We start from the raw sequence: 23,776 nt of genomic DNA, 5'->3' as shown, positions 1-23,776 counted from the left end.
AGATGTGGCCAGCATCTGGAATTTACCAAATTATCTTCTCAAATAATGGTTGGGAGCTGCAAAAGGGACACTTGGCTTCTTTGTCCTGCTGCTTTCAGCAGAATCTGTACTTTGAGCATCAGCAGGCTGGGTACCCTGATCTCCTTCTGAGATACTCTGTGTGTGGCAAAGATGGGAAATAGGTGCTTTAACCTGCTAGAAAGCTTCATGCCTTTGGGGCAAACAGAGCAAGGAAGAACAGGCTGTAAAAGAAGCATTTTGCTTTTCCAGCTGCTCTCTCCCCAATCTCATTCTCACCCACACCACTGCCTTGGCAAAGCAGCCCCAGTAGGAGAGGACCAAGATTTGCTTTTGAGATGCCTGGGCCACTGCTCCACTGGTGGTAGTGGCCAATCCAAATAGAAATTTGGATTTTCATGGAAGCATTGATGCAGTCATGCTGAGAAACACAGGTCTGAAAGCACCATAGAGTTTCTCAGTGGCTCAGGAACTGATGTGAGCCCAAGCACAGAGCAGTATAAACCCTTTCCCTTTTTTTTCTTTTTTTTTTTTTAATTTTATCCTCTTCCCTTTCAGTAAGAGTCCTAACTGGTGACTCAAATTGTAGTTTTTGTTTGTAGAGAGCCCAGAGAATGCTTTCTGTTTGTCTTCAGCTCCCAACTATTACCAGCACAGCAATCACAGTGGCAGTAATGCAATTCATAGCCAAGGGCAGGAAAAACTTGAGAAATAACTGTGTCAGGCTCAAAATGGGGAGGGAGAAGCAGGAGGGTTGATACAGTGCATGGAGGCAGCAGGGCAGGGGAGGACTGCAGCCAAGTCTATTGATGTGACCCAGCACAGATCTCTTGCCAGCCACCTGAAAAAGCTTTTTCTCATTTACAGGTGGCTGGTGAAAGTTATTTTTGCTGTTTAGGATGGGTAAAGCACCTAGAGGGATGCTGACTGAGAGAACGGTCCTCTCATTCTAGGAATTATCCACATGAGGCTGTTCTGTTGGGCTCAGGAGCCCAATGCATTTATGCCCTGGGCATAAAGTTTATTTGTGGAGTCAGACTGGAGTCTGAGGGGGATGGTGAATGAAAGACATGTCCCAGGGTGGGCAGCAAGGTAGTGAATAAAAGCAGACCTGTAGAACAGGTACTATCTGTTGAAGGGACAAAGCCAACCTTGTCATAGACACACGCAAACCAGGCTCTTGGTAGATGGAAGGCAGCTTGAATTTCTAAGCTTTGATTTTCACTGAAATACTCCTGTTATTCATAAAAATATGACCTGCCCCTTTCTGAAAACCTGTTCAACTTGAGACTCAGAACAGACTTGTATGACACAGTTCCTTTCTTCTTGATTCATTAATGCTGTCTCCCTGTGGAGCCAAAAAGGAGGTGAGTCTGTGCTCCAGAAATAGCAGTCACTGCCCATACAGCAGCACTGAAAAGGAATTCACATTGTAAAAAGGGAGAAGGTGGAATTTGAAACACATTGAGCTGTATTTATTATTAATTTGTCTATTGAGCTGCTCTAGAGTCACAGTGATTGCCATGAATGTGTTGCCTCCCAACTCAGGAACTAAGAAATTTGGGGTTATTCTTAACTCAGCAGGAAGATCACACAATTTGGAGACTGTGGCAGTGACAACATCAGGCAAATGGGAGCTGAGAGCTTCTCAGGAGGGCGAGACTCTGGCTTGTCACAAGATACCACAGTCTAAGGCTGCTAATTTCCATTAAAGAACCTTTTCCTGTATTTGCTTCCTGCAGTGATCCTTTTCAGACAAAAAGTCTTGGTCAGAGGCTTGGATGGACTCTCCCACTAACTTTTTCCTGGTGCACATCTCCAAGGACTTATGTCAAGTGTGGAAGGAATAAGAAAAGGAGTTGTAGCAATTCTCAGACTTGAAGATTGAGGCCACAAGATGAAGACAAAAGAATTTCCCTATTCAGCAGACATGTAGCAGGCTGTGACTCAGTCCCCAGTGGTCACCAGTAAAAGACACTAAAGGGAACTGGGGAGGCAGACTGTGAGCTGAGCCCTGCTTTGAACTCCTTGCCTCTGGAAGGCAAAGATTTTAAGACAATCCTGATTCAGAGGTGATATTTCATCACTTGAAATCATTCACAGCAGTCACTGAACTCCTTTTGTTTTGTAGTTTATGCTCACTGGGGCCAGGCCATGAAGAGCTCCCAGTGAAATCCCTTCATCTATGCTGGTTCCTCTCCTCCTCTTGCCCTTGCCCTCCCAAGGGCTGGATGAGGAGGAATTTCCTCACAACAACATTTCCTCCTGTCCTTCGGGAAGGGATAGAAAGAGCCTGGAAGAGGACAGCAGGAAACTTCCAGTCCCTTGGGCTGTGGGAGTGAGCCCAGTGCAGTGGTTGGCAGCGTTTCTGCAGCTCGTGCTCCCTAACTAACACAGCTCAGGCTGCAGTTTCACTTCCAGCTCTGCCTGGCAGCAGATTTTGGGCCTAAAATATTGAAATTTGCATCTGAATATTGAAATAACGGCTTAAAACTGGGAAAAGGGAGATTCAGATTAGACATCAGGGGGAAATTCGTCACTATGAGGGTGGTGAGACACTGACACCCAGGGAAGTTGTGGAAGCTCCATCCCTGGAAGTGTTCCAGGCCAGGTTGGATGGGGCTTGGAGCAGCCTGGGCTGATGGGAGGTGTCCCTGCCCATGCAGAAGGGTTGGAACTAAATGATCTTTAATGTCCCTTCCAACCCAAACCATTCTATGGTTCTATGAAATACATCAAACAATGTCAGACAGGCACAAGGAAGCAGAGTGTGTTACACTGAGAGAAGGAGCAGGCAGAAGGAAAAGGATTTCCTTGAAAATAAATATTAAAAAAAAGGTGTCACACTTCCTGAGTTTCCCTAGGGGAAAAAGGATACTATCACTGGAAGCACCTTGGTTCTGTAAGCAGAAGGATTTTCTGGCTCCTCCTGATTAAGACCCAGGGCTCTGCCTGCTATTGAGTGATCATGGGTTGGACTTGATGATCTCTGAGGTCCCTTCCAACCCAGGCAATTCTATGATTCTATGATCTCCAGTGACTGCTTCTGCCAAGGGAAGAGGTTCTGCTGAAGCCTGTGCCACCAGAGTCCTGCTGCTTTGGGCAGAGGTATCCTCATGTCACTCAGTCAGGACATTTTAGTCAGGCACAGCCACTCAGGCAATGGTTCGAGGCTTTGGATGGATGAGGGTAGCAAAGGGACAGCGGATTTTCATGGGGAACTGAGCCATGAAGTACCTTGGATTATATCTACAGGTATCTGGGGACAGGAAAATATGAATGTTCCAGTGAGTTGAGAGTCCCAGAGAATGTCCCAGAGAACAGAGAATGTTTCTGGCTGTGCTGGCCAAAAGCAGATAAGAGGATCTGGGAGGACATGATTCCCACTCACTGCACACACAAAGAGCCCCATTAAAGCCTCAGCTTCAGCTCCCTGGCACATCAGACACCAAGAAGTGATCAAGATGAAAGGAAACATAGTTCTCTTTGGCATTCTGCATTAGGAAATAAAAAAAATCAGGTGTATGGTGGGAAATTAGACATAATGACTTCTTTATTTGATTTGAGAACAGAATATCATAGAATCATAGAATCATAGAATTGGCTGGGTTGGAAGGGACCTCAGAGATCATCAAGTCCAACCCTTGATCCACTACTGCTGCAGTTCCCAGTCCATGGCACTGAGTGCCACATCCAGTCTCTTTTGAAATATCTCCAGGGATGGAGAATCCACTACTTCCCTGGGCAGCCCATTCCAATGCCTGATCACTCTCTCCGTAAAGAAATTCTTTCTAATATCTAACCTAAACTCCCTAATTCAGGGAATGTTATTCCCTGAATCCATATCCTGAATTGTTTGGCATGTGGGGTGTCATGCTGGGCTTCCATGTTAGGAGCAATGGCAGCAAAGGAAAATAAGAAGAAAGCAAAGTTCTCTAGCAGTTGTCTACAGCCTGTGTCAGAGGTGGGCAGAAGGAGGTCCTGACTCTGGGTAGACAAAGCAGACTCTGCTAATTTTCCCCACCAAATGACTTCAATTGTATGGTTGGATACAGAGAGCAGAGAAATAGAAAATCCATTCTTTTGACTTGGGAAATGATGAGATCTGAAAAGGCAGAAAATCTGATCAACTTTTCCAGTACAGGTGGCCTCACTGAATCAGAACTGGAGATGTATAAAAGCATTTCTAAAATAGAACTGATAAAACTCTAAGTAGCCTTTCTGTTGATTCATGCTTTTTTCCCCCTTCACTCTAACCATGTAGCAGTATTTTTCCTGGAATGTGCAGAGCTGCTATTTTCTGACTCAAAGCATGACACAAACAACCAACATTAGCAACCATATTAATATGCCAGTCTGGGAAAAAGCTTGCTGAATTAGTTAAACCATCTGCACTGAAAGAATTGCAAATTACAAGTTCATTAAAGAAGATTGGAAACCTTCTATTAATTAATGTAGGATTCCATTGATAATGATGTTCAATTAAGGCTGCTGCCCCAAAGTCTGTCTGAAAAGAGCTGGCAGATGAAATGTGAGAGCACTTTGCTGGAGTCCTTCCTATTCTATGACTGTTGGACAAGCAGGAAGGAAAATACTTATAAAGAATTTTTTTTTTCTCCTTTAGATTTTTCTAGGACAGGGAAAGCTCATGGAGAAACTTTACATAGCATGGAGTGGGAAGAATCCTTCCTAGTAAGCTATTTCTCAGGCTCTGGGCATGTCATGGCCTATTTGCTTTCATCTACATGAAAGAATCCCTTGAGGTCCTCCTGGTTTCCCCCTGTGTGTTCATGTGCAGTCACTGCAGAGATTCTGGTACTAAAGCTCACAGATGGGTAAAGCAGCTGGAGAGGCTGGTAGGGAAAAAGGAGCTTCTTGATAGCAGCTGCCTTTCTATATAGAAATATATATTACTAGATATATTCTATTATAAACAATTCTAATACATTTTATTCTATCATATATTAGATTATTTTTTATTATATTCCATTATATTTTATATATTTCTGTATATTATACACATATATATTAAAGTATTCCCTCAGGAAATGCAAGGGAAGAACAAAAGCCTGGAAGAGAGTAACCTGGCAGGGCAGGGGTGAAATACTCAGGTGAAGAGGAGAAGCAGTTTAGGATGTGCCTAGACTTTAAAAATAAACCCATTGTAGAACCATTTGTGGTCCATGAAGACTTTTCCAAAACTTCTTCCTCCTTCTTCATGGCAATTTTTAATCACAGGACACGGGGCTTTAGACACAAAGGCTGAAAGCACTGATTTTCCTAGGTTTGGAAGGATGCAACCAACAATCACAACACAGAACAGATCTACAGGCATCACCCTGATTCCCACCTTGCTTTTCTAAGAACTTTTCCCTGGACTATTACAGGTGGAACACAGTGCTGCCTCCAAACCTACAGCCACTACAGAACACACACTCTGCAATTACTGGTATTTATGATGAAGTGTTTAAAAAAAAATGCTTTGTGCCTGAATTATTATTTAAGGCTCTGGCTATTCTAATTGGCTTGGTGGAAAGCCAGGAGCTGAAAGAGGAAATGGAGCATTGACATGAACTCCTGAATCCAGTTAGAGAATGTCCTGTGCTGGGATTTGCTCATTCTCCCCTTGTTCCAAGACAGAAAAGCACATTTGGGAGGACTGTCCCTTAGGTCTGGAGTTTGCTCTGCTCCAATCACATCAGATAAAACCTGACTTCTAAGTGCAAATCACTACTAGTTTTGCAGATCCCACCTAAAACATCTGCAGTATCTGGGCTCTGAGAGGTGTCAGAGCACTTTGCTCTATGCAGCCTGATCTGGATGGATGCTCTACATTTCCTCTGAGAGTTTCCTACAAATAATTTAATCAAACACTTCCATTCTTACAAGCAGAGGTCTGCAGCAGCTGTCTCAACATCATGCCAGGCTGTAGACCAAGAAGCATTTTAAAGGAGTGTGGAACAGGGGAGTATAAAGGAAACAAGAGCTTCTTCTCCTAAACCCTGAGAGAATGGTTAGGGGAAATAAAAAAACCCCACAAAGTGACTATGCTGTTTGAAGAAAAAATGTTTCAGTCTTTGGGGAGAAAAATTACGTAAGATTTAGGAAATCTGGATGCAATCATGAGAAAGAAAGGGGACACTGCCCTAGTCCTGTGAGAAAGAAAAAATAATCAGATGTTTTAAAGGGGAAATAGAACGAGGTAAAATTAAGGGCAACAGGAAACCAAAGGTTCCTTTCAAAACCTCAATTTATTTCTTACCACAATACTAGGGACAAAAGATGTTATGCCAATGTTTGTGGGCTTGTTTTTTGTATGTTTTTTTTAGAGCTGCCCTTATCCAGCAACCTGTGCAGAGGTCATGTCATAATCTCCAGCCTCTCTTCCTTTCAGCACTATCCTTCTTTATTGGCTTCATAACTCAGCAGGGACTTGGATGCTTCCCAGAACAAATACCATTCTTCCCATACTACTTTTTCAGTCACTACTGCACAAATAAAACATCTCCTGATTGAATCCAGTCAGCCCATTTTTTAAATAACAACTCAGGAGTTTTACAAAGTCTTATTCTATCTCAGGGGCTGGTAGAACAGCATGGTAACAAAGCAAAAAGCCAGGACAAAGCCATTTGGGTTTCTGCATTATCAGCAACATTAATGGAGAAATATGATTCAAAAGAACAAAAATGTTTTAATCCTTTTGCACTTTTTTTGTTTGTTTGTTTTGTTCTCCTTCAGCTTGATCGTGTTACTGGTAGCAGGGTTCCTCCTAGGGAAAAATTCTGCTTTACCAGTGTGAGAATGTGATTATGTGGGACCCCAAGAGCTATGTCAGCAGGAACTACCTGAGGGATGCATCAAACTTTGACTAATAATGAGAAGAGAGAATGAGATTCACAGCAGTGCAGATGTATTTAACCATGCCCTGTGGAGTGCCCTGAGCAAATCTCTCCAGATCCTGTGCTGGAGATCAAGGCAGCTCTACAGCACATTTGGCTTATGCACAACTTTTTCCTTCTCAGCATCTTTCTTTTTCTTTGTGTGCTTGTGTTGTTTTGCATTGTAAACAGCATGACCCTCACACTTTTCAGACCACCTACATTTGGACCCTGAGGAACCATCCTTGACTTAGATATTTATCCTCAGATTTATCTCAGTGACCCATTGCCATGCAGTCAGCATGCCAACAAAAATCAAGTCCTTTCCCACAGGATGAGCTTCACTTTTTTATTATTATTTAGGCGCTAAATGAAATGTGTACTGGCCTATTTTTCATTCCACAGCCAAGAAACAAAGACTGGCTCCTATGCAACAAAACCAGAGAAAACAAGGCTGGAATAGGTCTTGAAGGAGTTCCTGGTTGAGTTCTCCTCCCTTCTCAGTTGTGTTGGGGTCTCCTGGCAACACAAACACAGATGGCAGATGATTTCATTACTTGCTGCTGCATCTGAGCTTTCCATCCTTCAAAATATCATTCTGTAAAGGTCCTTAGAGTCTAGGACAGGAGAACATTCCTTTTGGTGTGGAGGATGGGTTGTGAATGGGGGACAGAGGGCTGCGTAAGGAAGTCAAAAGTTCCACAGGAGAACAGGGACTAGATCCAGTTCTTTACCCTTCACACTTCATAGAATCATAGAATTGGCTGGGTTGGAAGGGACCTCAGAGATCATCAAGTCCAACCCTTGATCCACTACTGCTGCAGTTCCCAGCCCATGGCACTCAGTGCCACATCCAGTCTCTTTTGAAATATCTCCAGACATGGAGAATCCACTACTTCCCTGGGCAGCCCATTCCAATGTCTGATCACCCTCTCCGTAAAGAAATTCTTTCTAATCTCCAACCTAAACCTCCCCTGGCACAACTTGAGACCCTGCCCTCTTGTCTTGCTGAGAGTTGCCTGGGAAAAGAGCCCAACCCCCCCCTGGCTCCAACCTCCTTTCAGGGAGTTGTAGAGAGTGATGAGGTCTCCCCTGAGCCTCCTCTTCTCCAGCCTGAACACCCCCAGCTCCCTCAGCCCTTCCTCACAGGACTTGTGCTGGATCCCTTCACAGCCTCCTTGCTCTTCTCTGGACCTGCTCCAGGACCTCAATCTCCTTCCTGAACTGAGGGGCCCAGAACTGGACACAGGACTCAAGCTGTGGCCTCACCAGCACTGAGTACAGGGGCAGAATCCCTTTCCTGGACCTGCTGGCCATGCTGTTCCTAATACACGCCTTCAGCACAGCTGAAGACTAAGTTTCCCATCAATGCAGCAGCTGGAGAAGTAACAGTAATGGTGAAGCTCATCTCCTAAAGCAGAACACCCATACCACTACCTGACCCTCAAAGCAATACATTTGGCACTGCCAAGCAGATATTTATCCTCCAATATAAGAGATCCCACAGCTTTCCTAGCAGTTGTGTTCTAATACAGCAGGACTGCATTGGAGAGACTGATTCAGTCTCTTCTTTCAGACAGGACATTCCACCTGAGTGAAGGAATATCAAGCAAGTGATGGCATAATACTCTGGAGAAGTTGGAGAACTTGAGCCTTCCTGGAGGTCTTCTCTCCTTCATTCTCAGGAGGCACCCATGGAGTGATGGAATAAGGAACTGACAGGTTTCTACTTTGGGCCAAGATGTGGGACTATCGGGTCAAGCCTTCAGGGTCTTCTATTATTTTTTTAGGCAGGAATTATCTCAAATCACTAATCTCACCCCATTAGTATTAGATGCCTTCTTCCACTCAAATTAAAGCAGGAAAAAAAGCCCTAAATAATAGGAATCAATTAATAGAAGTGATTTGCTCTTGGGACACTTTAAAGGGGTAAGTGTGATGAAGATGTGCACAACCTACAGTTTGTGGGGTTGAAATCTGTAATACAGCATTAATCTGGATTGCCTTGACTGGGGCATCTTTAGGATTTCTGAAAACATTTGTAATTCTACAGTCACTGAAGTAGCTCATGCTGGTTCATTCTGACTGGACACAAGTTTCTTTTTGCATGATACAGTGGGAACTGGAAAAGATTGACTGTCTTAATTAACAGGATGCATAGGGAAGTATTTAATTGCTGTAGTGAGTTTTAATGCTGAAGCTGACTGCAAAAATCAAATCTTACAGTCCAAGTTTAAATACCAGAAGAACAAATTGAATCAGAACATCTAAAGGCTGGATACATTTATCTCACGTTATCCAGTTGCTTTTGTGTTATTTACTCAAGGATTTATAAGAGATTCATCATCAAAATGGGGAATGTAGTTACAATGAATATTTTGCATTCTTTATTCAGTGTCAATTAATTCAGGACTCCAAGCACTGTGGGAATTTGCATCATATGCACAGTAAAAAGGTTGAAATGGAAGCTTAAACGGATGCACTGTAAATGATCCCATTGGATGTTTTAAGCTTCTTTTTCTTCCCATTAGTATAGATTATTCTGTTTAAAGATGCTGGGATGAAAGAAGATTGCTGTTAATAAGAGATATTCTCTTGTTAGGAATGAAGGAGAGGAGGACTTTGTATAAGACTTCATAGGGATATTCCACTCCAGGAAAGTGGTAATTCTTTCACTCAGACACTGTCAGTCATCATTCTGTAATCCTGGGGAGGGTTTTTCACCTGGTTCTCCTCTGATACCAGTCTAAGATTTCTCTCAAAACCTATCAATGCACAGCACCTAGTTGGTTCTAACTTCAGGTTGAACACTCCTTGACAGGACAGCACAAATAGTACAGAAATACCAGTCAGGCAATTCATCAAAAAAAAGCAGAAACACCCAACCAGGCCCCTCCTGATGAAATATATTCCTGTGACTCTGGCTGTGTCCATACAACAGATGTGATGAGTGATGAACATCCACCTATTACTTCCCACTAAGTTTCCTTCCCTCCTGCCCTTTTTCTCCTCTCCCCATAGCCCTATTTCTCCTTCACAGACTTCCTTTCACTGACATATCCATTTGACCTGACAAATTCCCTTTTGTACCACTGAGCCAGCAAAGGGAAGTGTTTCTATGCCATTTCTTTGATTAGCATTTGTTTCATGAGCACTGGTGGGAATAAAGAGCCTCTAAAGATGTTTCTCTTGTTAGTTAAGAAAGCTCCTGCTTTCTTTAAGGGAAGAAAAGTTGAAATTAACCTGAAGCAAAATGGAAAGATTTAATTCTATTTCTTTGGTCTAGATCTAGGATGTTATGTCAGGAAATGCAAAATGGATGATGTTATCATGCAGTGCCTTATAAAAAAGAAAACTTGCCCCCAGAACTTACAACTCGATGCACCCAAATCCCAGCCCCCCTTATTGAAGCCCTCTGCTCACTGATTTTTTTTTTTTTTTTTTCTGCATCAATAAATCATGTGTAGTTCTCTCCATGAATACAAATAGCTCCTCTGCAACCAGGCCACCATTCCAGCTCATCCAATGCATCAGTCAATGAACCCACGCACGTGCTTGGGAATGGAAAAGCCCCAACCATTTTTCAATGTCCTACAAGACCTCAAGAGTGTTATTAGAGGCCTTGAGTAGCCCAGTGTCACACCCCCCACCCTGTTAGAAGCATGCAAACAGATTACTCACCTCAAGCACAAGAAAAGCATAAAGGCAACTATAAGGGCCCCTACTGATATACAGTGCCCCAGGTAGTTTATGATGAGAGCAATCTTGTAGTGGAGTGCATACTTCCTCTGGAGATAAAGAGATAACATGATTAAATCAGCATGACTCTCTCATTAAGGGACAGTTAATCAGTTTAGGAAACAATAATTACTTTTCTTGACTGCAAGATGATATAACAGCCCCAGGAGTGATGCCCATGTATAGGCCAAACGTGCTGCCCAGTGGTACAGGTTTGGTTTCATTACAGGTTGGGATTGGTTCATGGTTTCTTACACATCTTAAGCCAAGAAGTTATTTCCCCTCCCCTGCAATTTTTTTTCCTGCAATTCCTTCAGTATTTCTTATTTTCATTGCCATGCTATTTTAAAGCTTTGTCATTTTAGGGTGACAAAGCTACTACTGACACATCTCCACACCACCTCAAAAGTTATAAAACTTGATTTTGTTTGGCCTTCATGAGCCAGGTTATGCTACTTTCCTACTCAAACAGTTTGGTTTTCATACAAAAATGAATCAGTTGTCACTAATAATAAAAATTAAGCCCTTTCCATGCAAGCAGATTTTTCTCTGAGGTTTTTTTGCAGATTTTCCTCCTTGGAAGATATGATCCTTATCTTCCAAGCTGAGGGCAGAACCAGTGCAGCTAGAATCTGGTGGCCTTTCACAGTTTTGAGAGAGCCTGACAAGCCAGAGATCCTGTTGTTTTTAGCAGCAAGCCAAGTATATCATAAACCTGATGTACTGGGGTCCATTTCCTAGGATGCTGGGGAGATGATTGATGGGTTTTGACCTTGAAGTAACTGCAACTTTCTTTATTGGTGGGCTGCTGCTGGCTTTAGAGAAAAAAGAAGCATCTCCTCTCTTTGCCTGATGGATAGGAAGTAGAAAAACACTATAGAGATAAATACTAAAAGTGGTGAGAAATTGTCAGTGGTTTTCTATTGAAAAGAATAAATCCCCGTGGAAAAAAAAAATATAAAAATTATTTGGTTTTGGCATTTGTTTCATTCCAGGTTAAGCAGATTTTTCCCCACTTTGGGATACTTTTCTCCTTCAGAAGAATGGGACCTTTGAAAACTAAATTTCCTCCCTTATGTTAAAAATAAAGAAGTAAAACCCTACCAATGGCATAAGTTCTGTAATTTTGGTTGAACTTCCTCCGTTTCATTTTTTTCTAACAATTTTCCCTAACATTTTATTCCAGTCAAAGGAATTTGTCAGTGAATGAATCTTTGGCTGAAACTACAACCAGCAGCTGTAGTTCATCTGTTCCATTGTTCTGTGAAGACAGCATCTCCCAGCACTTTGTGAGCCAGTGCTTTTGGAATAATTTTTGTGATGAAACCTGCCTATATCTTCAGCACACAGAGTAATGTGCTTTTTCTGGACAGAACACAACCATGCAAGGTATTTTTGAGTCTATTATAAAATCCTCTAAAATAAAATTCCCCATGCACTGGCCCAGTTTTCTGAAGAGGTTTGAGAAGAAGAAAACCAAACAACCCCAAACCTCCACGATTTGAATTCCACAGTGAGTTTTATTTATTGTTAAGTTTATTTTATTGTTAAGTCACAGAGGAAGGAGAGGAAAACTAAAAGGAAAAGCCAAACCCCACTAAATCTCAGGTGCCTACCTGTACTCTTCAGCTTAGAGCCCTGGCAAACTCCCTTGCTATTTACTTCCCTGCTTAACTCATAGACCCATAGAATATTTCAAGTTGGAAGAGACCCATAAGGATCAAAAAGCCCAACTCCCTGCTTCTCACAGAACTACCTAAAATTAAACCACACGACTGACAACATTGTCTAGAATTGCTGATGTAGTGCTAGAAATCTTCTGGAAGATTCCAATGTTTTTTCCCACACCAAGGAACCTGAATCTGACCCTTCAGCTCCCTCCCTTGGCTCTTAACCACTAACTTCCCTTCAGTTTTAAGAAGATATGGCTGAAGACATGAGAAAATTAATTGGGGGAAAAAATAATATATAATAAAGCTCCTCTTTCACACACTGATTCTGAAGGAAAACCAGACATTTTTAGATTTTTTTTTAATTATTTTTTTTCTGTTGTGGGCACTAACAAGGTTTCCTGAAAGCAAATTCAAATATCATCAAAACAAGAACTGCCTCTGAAAACCTAAGCTGACAGGGTGACAAGATCACTTTCCAGCAGCCTACACACAATCTGAATCTCTGGTAGGATTGGAGGTAACACCTTCAGAGCTGAAAAAACCATGTGCCCAGAAGCAGGGATGTGTTGGCCAAAGCTCAGTTCATGCAAAGTCCTTGTATAACTCTTTTGCCTCACCCTCTTGATGACTGATGAGTTTTAAATGGTAACAAACTTGTGCTGTTACCCAGTGCTCCTCTGCTTTCAGGAAGATGCTTCACTAAAATGCAGATTTCAACCCTCTTCAGGTTTAGGAAGAAGATTGTTGGGTTAGATGGGAGAAAAAGGAGGAGATAGTCTGAACACTGTTAGTCTTGCTTTTCAGAGCACAGCAGGTCATGTCACTGGGGACCTCTTCCATCCTGTGCCTTATTCCTGACCATCACATTACATCAGTGCAGTTATTTTCCAGCCCTTTTCTTCCAGGTGAGCTGAGACATCACAGTTCTATGTGTTCACCTGAACCAGTTTTGCAAATCTATGGCAGACTGAGCTCCCTGCAGCTGGATTTCAGGCTATTGACAGTTTTTCTCTCTAAAGGACATTTGCCTTGGCTTTAGCTGACTGCTAACCTGCCCAGACCAAACCAGCTAATGATTTGAACTAATAAGGACCTAATGACAGCACTCAGCTCTCCAGATGACAAGGTTTTTTTCCCACCCTCAAAGAACTTGCTGACAGGTCCCCCCCCTGCTTACAGCATCCATCTTCCTCAGAGGCTCTGCACTTCCTCCCCAGCTCAGTCTCTTGAGATTTCCTCCTCTTGCCAGGATGATCTCAACACCAGTATGGTTTAAAGACACCATACCTCCTCCCTGAAGACTTGCAGAAGCAACTGAGAAGTATCAGTCACCCAAGACGCTTCTGAGCTCACTGCTTTCCTCTTCTGAGCCAGCTGGAAGCTGAGGAGCTGTGGCTGATGTGAAGGATGCATTAACTTAAGCCCAGCGTGGTGCTAACTCAGCTGCACAGCTTGAAGCCACCTCCAAACACTAGCAGAACCAAATTCAGATCCAGCTGCCACAGGCCACATAGACAAGACCAAAGTTCCTAATTTATAGCTCTTTTTGGAGGCTAAGATGTATTTTTTTGCTGCCTGAGACTCTTCTAATATGAGCATGGATTTGTGCCAGATGCAGCCAAGGTCCCTTTGACTCTGGAGCTTGTAGGCTGAGTAGAAGCTTTCCATTTGTCACACACCATTAAACAGCTGGATCAAAATGACTTCTGTACGTGATTTCTGTGCCTGGAGAAGGAGCTAAATGATTGAGCAGAGGATGGGATTCAGCCTGACAGCAAGAAGCCTACATTTGGGTATCTACCCAAAATCTGAACCACTTTTCTGAAGCCAAGGATAAGAACAGGCACGGGCAGGCATCCAATGCCCCCTGAAGTGCAGTGAGGAGACTCTGTGCTTCCTATTTGGTCCTGGTGATTGACCTCCAATTCCTGCTGCTGAAGGACACAGCTATTCCAGAACAGCATTTTAAATTACACTTTAAATTAAAGTGGGAATCTGGGAGCAGAGCAGTCCCAGAGCAAAGTTTTACCAGAAACTGCCATAAGGGCTTGACCAGAAGTGATGATTTATTCATGTAATCCAGTGAGTATGTGCTACAGGAGCTCAGGCCTCCTAAGACTGATCCACAACTGGAAAAAAACCTAAGATTTCCCTTGCTGCACTACCAACACTTTGGGACGTGGGCATGGGGTCGATATTAAATAGTTCTCTTTTTGTCACATGTAACAATCTCTGCTTTTGCAGTCAAACCAAGTAATTATTAAACACTTTGGCTCAAGCCTAAAAGTCGGGGTGTTTTCTGTATTGAAAATACACACAAATCACAGGATGTGCCTCCTGGCTGATGCTCAGCATCTGCTAGGATCAATCAGTAACACAGACCCACGTGTGTGTACTTGCATCTCACCTTTAATAAAAATGGAAGATTATGGAAATCCGTGGGATTTTTTCACAAAAAACAAGTGTTCATCTGTCACACTGAGCATTATGTAGAGATTTCAAAGGTATTCATAAATATTAATATTTGTAAAGCTTTTCTCAAATCTTTGAGGATCTAATAAATGAGTTTCTAAGCTTTTGAAAACAAGGGTGGGAGAACATCTGCCCTTTCATCCGTTTAAGAAACATCCTATTTAAGAAGTTTTAAGCTATCACCATAGCTGCAAAGTTTTTAAAAGCAAAAACAGGGTAAAGGAAATAATCCTGTCCTCTAGTCATAACACTTCTCCAGCCTCTTCAAATAAAACTCTCTCTATTTGCTTCTGCAGAGCCTGCAATTGTTCAGGTCATGCAGGCAATCCCACAGAGTTTTACTGAAATACAGCAGTATTTTCCTGAGCTGGTATTCCAAACTGCTCCTAACAGCTCAGGCTTCCCATACCTAAATTATAGCAAAGATTCTGAGTTTTCACCCAGCTCTGTTGTCCATTCTTTAAATCAGGACTGGCTGCTAAGCCCCCTTTCTCTTGTTCATTTTTAGGAGCGTGGTTTCACAGATGTGCAAAACCATTTCAGTCAGAGCTGGTCCCTGGTTTGCTGTCCCAGCCAGGCTTTCATCCTGCAGTAATTCAATAAAGACAACTGTGGGAGCTGATTAATCCAAAATAATGACCCAGCAAAAAGTTTGCATTTCAAATGGGAAAGGAAAAATAAGGAGGGGCTGCACTGGGGTGGTCCCAACTTAGATCAGGTTGCCATGGGAGCCCTTGACCATCTCCCAGTCACTCCAGATGGCAGTCATGGGCTGGTGTATTTTTTTTATTCTGGATGCTTCTAATAAATGGAGGTGTGTGGAGGTGAGCTATCTACCACCCAATTGCTTGGCCAGGGGGAAAAAGTGGAGCAGCTGGTGTGTAGTTGCCTGTTTTCTGATTCACTAGCCAAACCCCACATCCAGCATCAACGTGGCTCTTCCAAGAGGTGGATGCTGGGCCACAGCCAAAACAGATCATGACTTCTGGGTACAGCACTGAGTATTTCCATATAGTTCCTGAATATTCAATCTGGATTAGCTCTGCAAGCATCCCTCAGCAGGTGGGACCTTTTCTTCCTCCTCTCTGCAAGTGGCATGGCACAGCTCCAATGGCAGAATGAGAGGATGAACCCCAAAACATGAACAGGCCAGAGGTGTTGGGCTCCACCCTGGTTCTTAGAGGGGAAATTCAGAGAGACAGCACAAATCTTGTGTGTGCTTCTGTCCCATAGCACTCAAAACAGGAGGAAGAGAAAGAGAACATGTCATGAAACTTGAAATTTTAAACTGTGGGAGGATGAATGTCTATGATGGCTCCAAGAAAAGCTGAGATATTTGACAAGAAAAGGACTCAACTGTTTGTGGGCTTTTTGAAGGAGCTTAACCCTATATGCTAATTTCATTCTGTAAACTCCTGTATAATGCAAAACTGCCTTGATCTTTTAAAGACAGCTGGGACCCAACCTGCTTTTTAATGTATTTTTCCTCTGCTGCCCCCGTGCATATTTGCTCAAGTAAAAATGACATGGAGATCCAGAAAGGTCAGTTGTTGATGAGACCTCAGAACTGACAGGTACAGGGTGGAATCAGCTGTTGAAAGCTTATTTTTTAGTGCCAAAGAAGCTTTTGGGTTTATTGCTATTATTACTAGTATTTACTGTAGCAACTGGAGGCTCTGAACAAAGCTGTGAAGGATCTGCATAAACACACATCAGCAAGAACAGACACTAAGAAAGCATCCTGCTTTAAAAACCATGTGGGATATGGAGAGAGATTAAGTGATTTGCTTGAATACAGAGGGAGGATTCATTGCAGAGACAGAAATCCACTGCAGAAGTCCCAAATTTCTATGTTAACCTTAAGTTAACTTTGCATTCATGTAGGCTGAGAAATGTCTGTAAGAATGAAGGGGAAAATACAGACCTTGTCATCCAGAATAGGCTCACACTGAGAGTAGTTTATCTTGGAAGCCCATGTCCCATTGCCCAGGCATTCTCTGTAGGCATTTCCTGGGATGAACCAAAAAATAAAAGAGAGATGAACACTCAGTGCCAGACTTTAAACAGCCTTGCAGTTTCACAGATTGAAGAAAAAATTACAGAACAGATTAATCACAAGGCAGATCAATTTATCCCACCTCTGTGAGGACTAGGAACAGCCTGCTGAGGAGGGAAGAGGAGAAATAAAGGACATAAACACTTCTAGAGACAACAAGTATTTAAAGATATCTATTGGTAACATTTTCTTGCAGCATGGAGGTTCAGAAGCAAAGTCACAAGAAGAGCATTGCAAAAGAAAGCCTGGTGTTGGTAGAGTCTTTTAAAAAGCAGTTAAAAATGTATTTAGATATGGGCAGAAAAGTTTAGGTCTTTAGAACTCCATCTAAGAGAATGGTCTGTGTATGGTAAACTTATTGCTCTGCTCCTCTCCCATTTCCCCCTCTGTAAACTAAAAGCAGCAGTCCTGGAGATACTGATTTTCTAGAGTTTCCTTATGCAAAAATATTATGGGTAAACCTGAAACAGGAGCAAGATAACCACATCTCCCACCCATGAAGCAGGCTTGGGAGGCCATCCAAAAATTTCCCTAGAGAGATTTCAGCAATGTGTGCACCAAGGTTAGGATGTGCTCACCCATCCTCTGTGAAAGGGAAAAGCTCTTCTGGTCTTTTTCCAAGGTGCCATTTCTTTCAGCATGTGATAGGAAATCATTAATTATGTGATAAATCCACCAGATTTCATCTCCAGGTGCAACATCACCCTGAGGAGCTCTGGGTGTTGTAATGGGGGTGAAGAGGGGGAGTTCAGTTTCTGGCAAGAATTCATCTTCATCACAAGGAAGTCTGAGATAAAACCATGCAGCTTTGCTGTATAAACTACCTACACCCACCCAGCAATAGCACATCCAATCCCAAGCAAGAGGATTTGTCCATGCTTTTTCTGAACTGCATCTTAGAATCGAGAGAATTCAAATAAAACAGGAAATTCAGAAAGATCCCCAAAGGACACATATGAACAACTTCCTAAGGAACTCCACAGGATGTTCTTGCTGCCCTTTGCCCAATTTCTCCTTGGGCTTTTGCCATGATCATTCAGTGTTATTTCAGCACCCAGCCATTAGGAAAACAAGATGTCAAATAAAAGCACTGGATTGAATGTTTCTAAAATTACTATTAAACAACAGCCATTGAAAAAGGTAGGACTTTTGAAAGGTACATTTCCTATAAAGAAGGACAGTCCACATGGAAAGTAAAAAGAAACAGTTTGCCTTGATGCTCCAGATGACACCATATCCATATGCTATTTTCTATTTGCACTTTTTCACTGTTTCTCCTTGAAGTGACAAGGTCGAAGTTCCTAGCAATATTTGTGTCAACTGGAGAAATCTGTACTAAAGGTTTAGGACCCCAATTTCCATTTCTGCCACTATGGACAAATCCACACACTTCCCCCTCTTTCTTACTGAAGAGTCAGGCACAGACCACCATCTTCTGAGCAATTGTTTGGGTGTAGTTTTACCTTAAGGTTCAACAGATTAAATTTTCTTCTTCACTACTCTCTGAAACATCCCAAATAAAGTATGGTTTTGGGGCATCTTTTACCCATTTCATCCAAGACCAGGTCTGAGTGGGACTCAGGTGGTTGCATGTGAGTTCCATCCCTTCAAGTCCTTGTAGTTTGCTCTTCCTTTTGGGCAGAGCTGGAGCTCTGTGTGCAGAATGGTTGAGCAAAGATTGAGTTCCCCAGAGACTGAGTGCTTTGATGCTCATTGTTGGAGGGGAATTGAATCCCTCTTCTAGGACAGTGCTCATCAGAAATCCTTGCTTTATTTCTTTGGGCTCTATGTTGCCCTCAGCATATCTTTCCAGCTCAGGTGTGGAAATAACAAATAGTCAGCACTATGAGACATTTAGAACATCCAACTGGGTCTACATAAATACCTGAGATGGAAAAGCACACTTGAAGTGAGGAGATATTTATCCATACAAAAGCCCACTTGGCTTTCTCTGACTTCCCTTTTGAGGAGAAATGGTCAGAAAACAAAAACAGTTTGAAGCTGAGAGAGGGCTGGTGGTGTCAATACCAGAGAGAGAAGACCCCTTTGGCTTCAAGGCTTCTTTCAGAGATTTATCCTAGCTGAAAAAGAAATCGGGTACCAGGAGTGCTCCCCTCACCCACACTGACTTCTTCCTCTGCCCTTCTCACTGTTATTTCCATTTTAGAGGTACAGAAACAGAAATGTGTGTGTATGACTGTCTGAAAAAGATCTGGCAGAGCTATGAACCATCACAAACCATGTATCAGAAACTACCTTATCAGACCACTCTGCCTCTGTCTCCTGCACTACGTCTTCCCTGCTCACTAAAACCTTCTTTTCAGAAGGATGTGTGTGCTCATGTTTCTCACAAAAAACCCCAAACAACAAAAAAACCAACCAACAAAACAAAAAACAAACAAAAAACCCCAAAACAAAAACTAGAGATGAGATCATGACCAGCAAAGTGAGATTGAGTGTGATATTTTGATGTGTAAGCCCTCCACTTAAAGTATCAGGCGCCATAAACTGTGTCTCTGAGTTCTTTTTCAGTGGCACTGCAGGAATTCCATCCAACAGCCAGATCAAAACAGCTCTTTGAGAAACAGTGAACTGAGTTTATGAGCTGTCACACCAGGCTCTTACAATAGTGAGCACCTCAGCGAGAGGAGGATAAAATCAAACTCTCTTCCAGAATCTCCTCCAGTATCAGCCACTTCTCGGAAACAAAAGCAGCAAAGCAGATCTGACTTCTGGGAATGTCTCATTCCAAACTCTGGTAGTCATAAGTAATTTATACCCCGAAGCAAAGGTCTTTTTTCCTTCCAAATGCCTTACAGCATTAGGTTTAATAGCCACATGGAAACAAGTTTCCAATCCTACTGAATGTATTTTCGTGTATCTTTTTAATATCATAATAGAGAACTTTTACCCAGCAATTTAAAGGACAAATATCTGATTCAGTGGGTGAGGTAATATTAGATAATCCCATGGCATACAGTAAGTAAATCTAGAATTTCTAAGGGACATTGGACCAGTATCAAATGCACTTGTTATTGTATATGTAATCATAGTAACACCTGGCACATCCTGAGCTTCCCATGTGTGCCTGTATACCTCTGGACAGAAGATCCTGGATAAAATAATGGCAAATTCAAATAATTGCCTTAGTCTTTCCCATAGCAGCAAAAAGCTGCTTTGTAGCATCCCTACTTACTGTCTATAAGCAGCAGAGAGAAGATGAAGCCATACCAGATGCTGGACTCAATGACAGGCTGAGTCAGTGGGACATTTCGAGCTGTAGCAGTGATCAGAGCAGCAAAGAGATGCCAAAAATATGACAGATTTATTGTTTCTATGAAAGACAGCAGTGGAAGGTGATGTCCCACAGCTTCAGAGTATGTGAAGGAATAGAAGAAGGAACCCATGGCACTGATCTTACCAAGAGACTTCTATGATCTCTTTGGTGTCTGAATATTCTTAAAGAATTTTCCTTCTCACCTGGTTTTCCCATGGGACCTGGGATTTGAACTGTGTGATGACAACTGGGATTTGTGCCAGAAGCATTCTTAGCCTTTGCTTTAAAGCACTGTGTACAGAAAGAGACTGGTTGGAGTTCAGGCTGTTTTAATGACTGTCATGAAAAATAAGTAGAAAACAGAAGAGTCATGACAGAGAACTCCAATGTAGAAACAAACAATGAACACCCAGGAAGAAAAGAACAGTAAAACAATCTTTCTAGAGCAACAATAGCTAATGAGAGCTGTTAGCACTGTCTTTTATTCCTAGTTAAAAAAAAATGAAAATTTGTGCCAATTTCCCTTTCTGCAGACAAATCTCATACTCAAGAGCTTCGTATACTTCCTCTTATAATTTCTCCTTCTGGCTTTATTCAAGAGAAGAGATACATCAAAGAAATTTCTGGTGATGATAACATGGTTATTTGTGCTCTGTGTGCACTTGCACTCATATAACACAACTGGACAAGCTGATTCAATCCTTATGCAAACAAAAATTAAGCAGTAGATGATTCATGCTGACACATGACACATGCTGACACAGGCAACACACAACCATTATACACATAGATTTAGACACATCATCCAATATTCAGCTTCACACTTCAGTCTATAAACTCTTCTTTGACTTTTAAGATGGTGGTTTCCTTTTGTTTGAGATTATTAGCAACATTTAGAGCACTTAAATGCTTCTGCTTAACCACCAGTCCAGGGGACAGGGAAGGAGGCAAAAGGGAAGAAATAAAGCAAGAAATAAAAAGCAAGAAATATCTGGTAATGCTCAGACTGCCACTCAGGCTGTCACTTACTTGCTAACTTTCAGAAAATGTATTTCATTCCCTCCAGGCCAGCCAGTATCACATATTAATTTGATTATTTCCTCTGAGGGCTGATTCAGTCATGCTGATCACAGTCATATTCTACCAACACAGCAAATCACAGTGGCAGTATTCCCAGAGTCAAATGCAGCAATTAAACCCCTCAGACATTGTATTGCAACACCTTCCACTCCTGTTCCTGCCCTGCAGAGCTGGCTGCTGCTTTGATAGCCCAGTGCCAAACCCTGATGCCACAAAGCAGCCAACATTTCACATAAAATAGGGATACTCATCCAGAACAGGAGAAGTACCAATGCTTTCATGGGCTCTGAGGCAATGCAAAAAGGGTCTCCACCTCTGAAAAAAACTTTATACCACATTCTAAAAAGGTAGATAAGAGATCTAAGCATGGCTGTAACAAAGCACTGGCAGGGATAAAGCTGGGAGCCCCTCAGAAGCTGCTACCCGGAGCAGGACGAGCAAATCTTTGCTGGGCAAAGCTGCTGTAAAAGCCAAGCTTGGTGTAAAGTCTTGGAAAAATGTCATGGGTTTAGACAGGAGCTGAACAGTGACAGATGCTCTGTTATTCCCCACCACCCTCCTAGGAGAAGATGAAGAAGGGAATCAGGGAGAATGACTTTAATGTTGGAATTAAAAACTTGGGGAGGTTTAATGAGGTAATAATAGGAAATTATAAGTGTATATAATGTATGTAAATATGGAACTCACCCTTCTCAGCTGATGAGGGTGAACCAGAAAAGTCCCACACTGGACTGGGCAGCAGCTGGGGGTGCCCAAGCCCAGGGTCTCAGTGATGTTCACAACAGCCTCAGAGCACCCAAGGGGGTCCTACCTGGCAAGGCAGGAGGTGACCTGTCCTGGGAATGATGGGCTTCTCCAGGGAGGAGATGAGGAGGAACAGCAGCAAACAAGCCCCAACGCAACCAGCACACCAAGCAGAGGACTCTTTTGGGAGCCATTTTATATTGAACATCATAGGAAGGAGCACTGTGATTGGCCCATTTGGGTCACCTCACCCATCCTCTCCTCCCATTGGCTCAGGTCCTCCCCATTATCACTCCCACATCAACAACCTGGCAGCTTCTGGGGGGGTCCCAGGAAGGTTCTTTCTGTCCTGGTCCTCTCAAATCAGGGCACCAACCCACTCCATGAAGCCTTTGTCAGCAATGTGTCACTTTTTACTCTTAGTTTAAATAGTCCTTGGGAGCCCCTTCAGTGATGGGGGAACTTTCATCACCTCAAATTTCCCAGGATTTTCAGAAGTGACCTCTTGTTGGTAAGAGCTCAGGAATAAGCAGTGTGGAGAGGAGTCTGAAGGTAGCAGTGTGGTGCCAAATCTCCCTTGCTCCAGCGTTTGGGAAAGGTGTGCTCACTTCAGTTTGGTTTTCTATGATCCTCCTCTGAGCAAAGTCAGAGAAACAACCAAATAACTGACTCATAGATGTTTATATATCCCTACTTATATATACACACACACTACAACCTAGAACTTGAGCTTTCCTGAGTGGCTGGAGTATAACCATTTCAGAGCAAGTGAGAAGCTCCAAGGCAAAGATCCAAAGCATCTTGAACAGAGAAGAAAAGCACAGTGTTGTATTTATCCAGAAACTAAGCATGATAGTCACAACTCTGTGCTTTGGGGCAAACAAGATGTTTAGGAAACCCCAGAACCCCTGTTTAAAAAAAGAGAGCTGATCAACCCAGATTTGAGCAATGTGTGCCATAAAGAGCATACACACTAAAACTAATGGATAATAATTTTGATCTGACATGGAAGGACATGAGAGGATCTTGCAGACTTTGTTCCTTTTTTCAGACTCCCCACCAGGACAACTGGTGTTTGAAAAGAGAGGACACATCCAAACTCTCTTTACAGCTTTGCCCATATCCCTCTTCAGCATCCCTGCTCCCCAGTACCAGTATCACAAGACCAGTTCTGGGAAAACTTGGATGGGATGTGAGCAAGTTTCCACAAATTAGCTCAGAGACCTTTATCCCAGAACAGAACTGTGACATTTAGCCACCTAAACTCATGCAGAATAAATACCTCCCCAGCATCTTACACTTTATTCACACCATTGCTAGAGCCTCATCTCAAAAGGCCTCATGTGTTGTGTCTCACCAGCAAATGGAGCAGCAACACTCAATATCTGTCATCCCAACTGTGATTTTTCTGCTACTTAGAAACCACTGATTTTGGATGACTGTGGTCTCAGTGCTCAGTGTAACTGCCTGCTTCAAAACTGCAGGTGAGAACATGAAGATTATACCCAAAACACCTCTAACAATGGACAACAAAAGCATGCAGAGTAGCTTCAAAGCATTACCAATAGGTGGACTGAAAACTACCTGAAGAGCCAGGCCCAGCAGCTGGTGATGGGCAGCCCAAAGTCCAGCTGGAGGTGAGCGACTGGCAGAGTCCCACTGGTCCCAGTCCTGTTTGACATCTTCATCCCCTCAGCCTTTCTGCAGATGTCACCAAGCTGGGAGGAGTGGCTGATCACTCCAGAAAGTCATGCTGCCATCCAGAGGGACCTTGCTAGGGTGACAGGAACCTCATGAAGTTCAACAAGAAAAAATGCAAAGTCTTGCACCTGGGGAAGAA

General features: G+C 42.7%; 1 protein-coding gene across 1 annotated transcript in view; it reads right to left on the bottom strand.

The window, feature by feature from the left end:
* The window catches only part of CRHR2 (corticotropin releasing hormone receptor 2), a 149,877-nt gene that overhangs the window by 42,109 nt on the left and 83,992 nt on the right, over positions 1-23,776 (bottom strand). The window contains exons 4-5 of the mRNA XM_030444862.1: positions 16,704-16,789; positions 10,578-10,684 (exon numbers count right to left, since the gene is read on the bottom strand). Of these exons, the coding sequence (XP_030300722.1) occupies positions 10,578-10,684; positions 16,704-16,789 (193 nt within the window). The remainder of the gene's footprint in view (positions 1-10,577; positions 10,685-16,703; positions 16,790-23,776) is intronic.

The sequence above is a fragment of the Calypte anna genome, chromosome 2 (genome assembly GCF_003957555.1).
Source record: "Calypte anna isolate BGI_N300 chromosome 2, bCalAnn1_v1.p, whole genome shotgun sequence".
Taxonomy (NCBI): Eukaryota; Metazoa; Chordata; class Aves; order Apodiformes; family Trochilidae; genus Calypte; species Calypte anna.
This window is presented reverse-complemented; position numbering and strand designations above follow the sequence as displayed.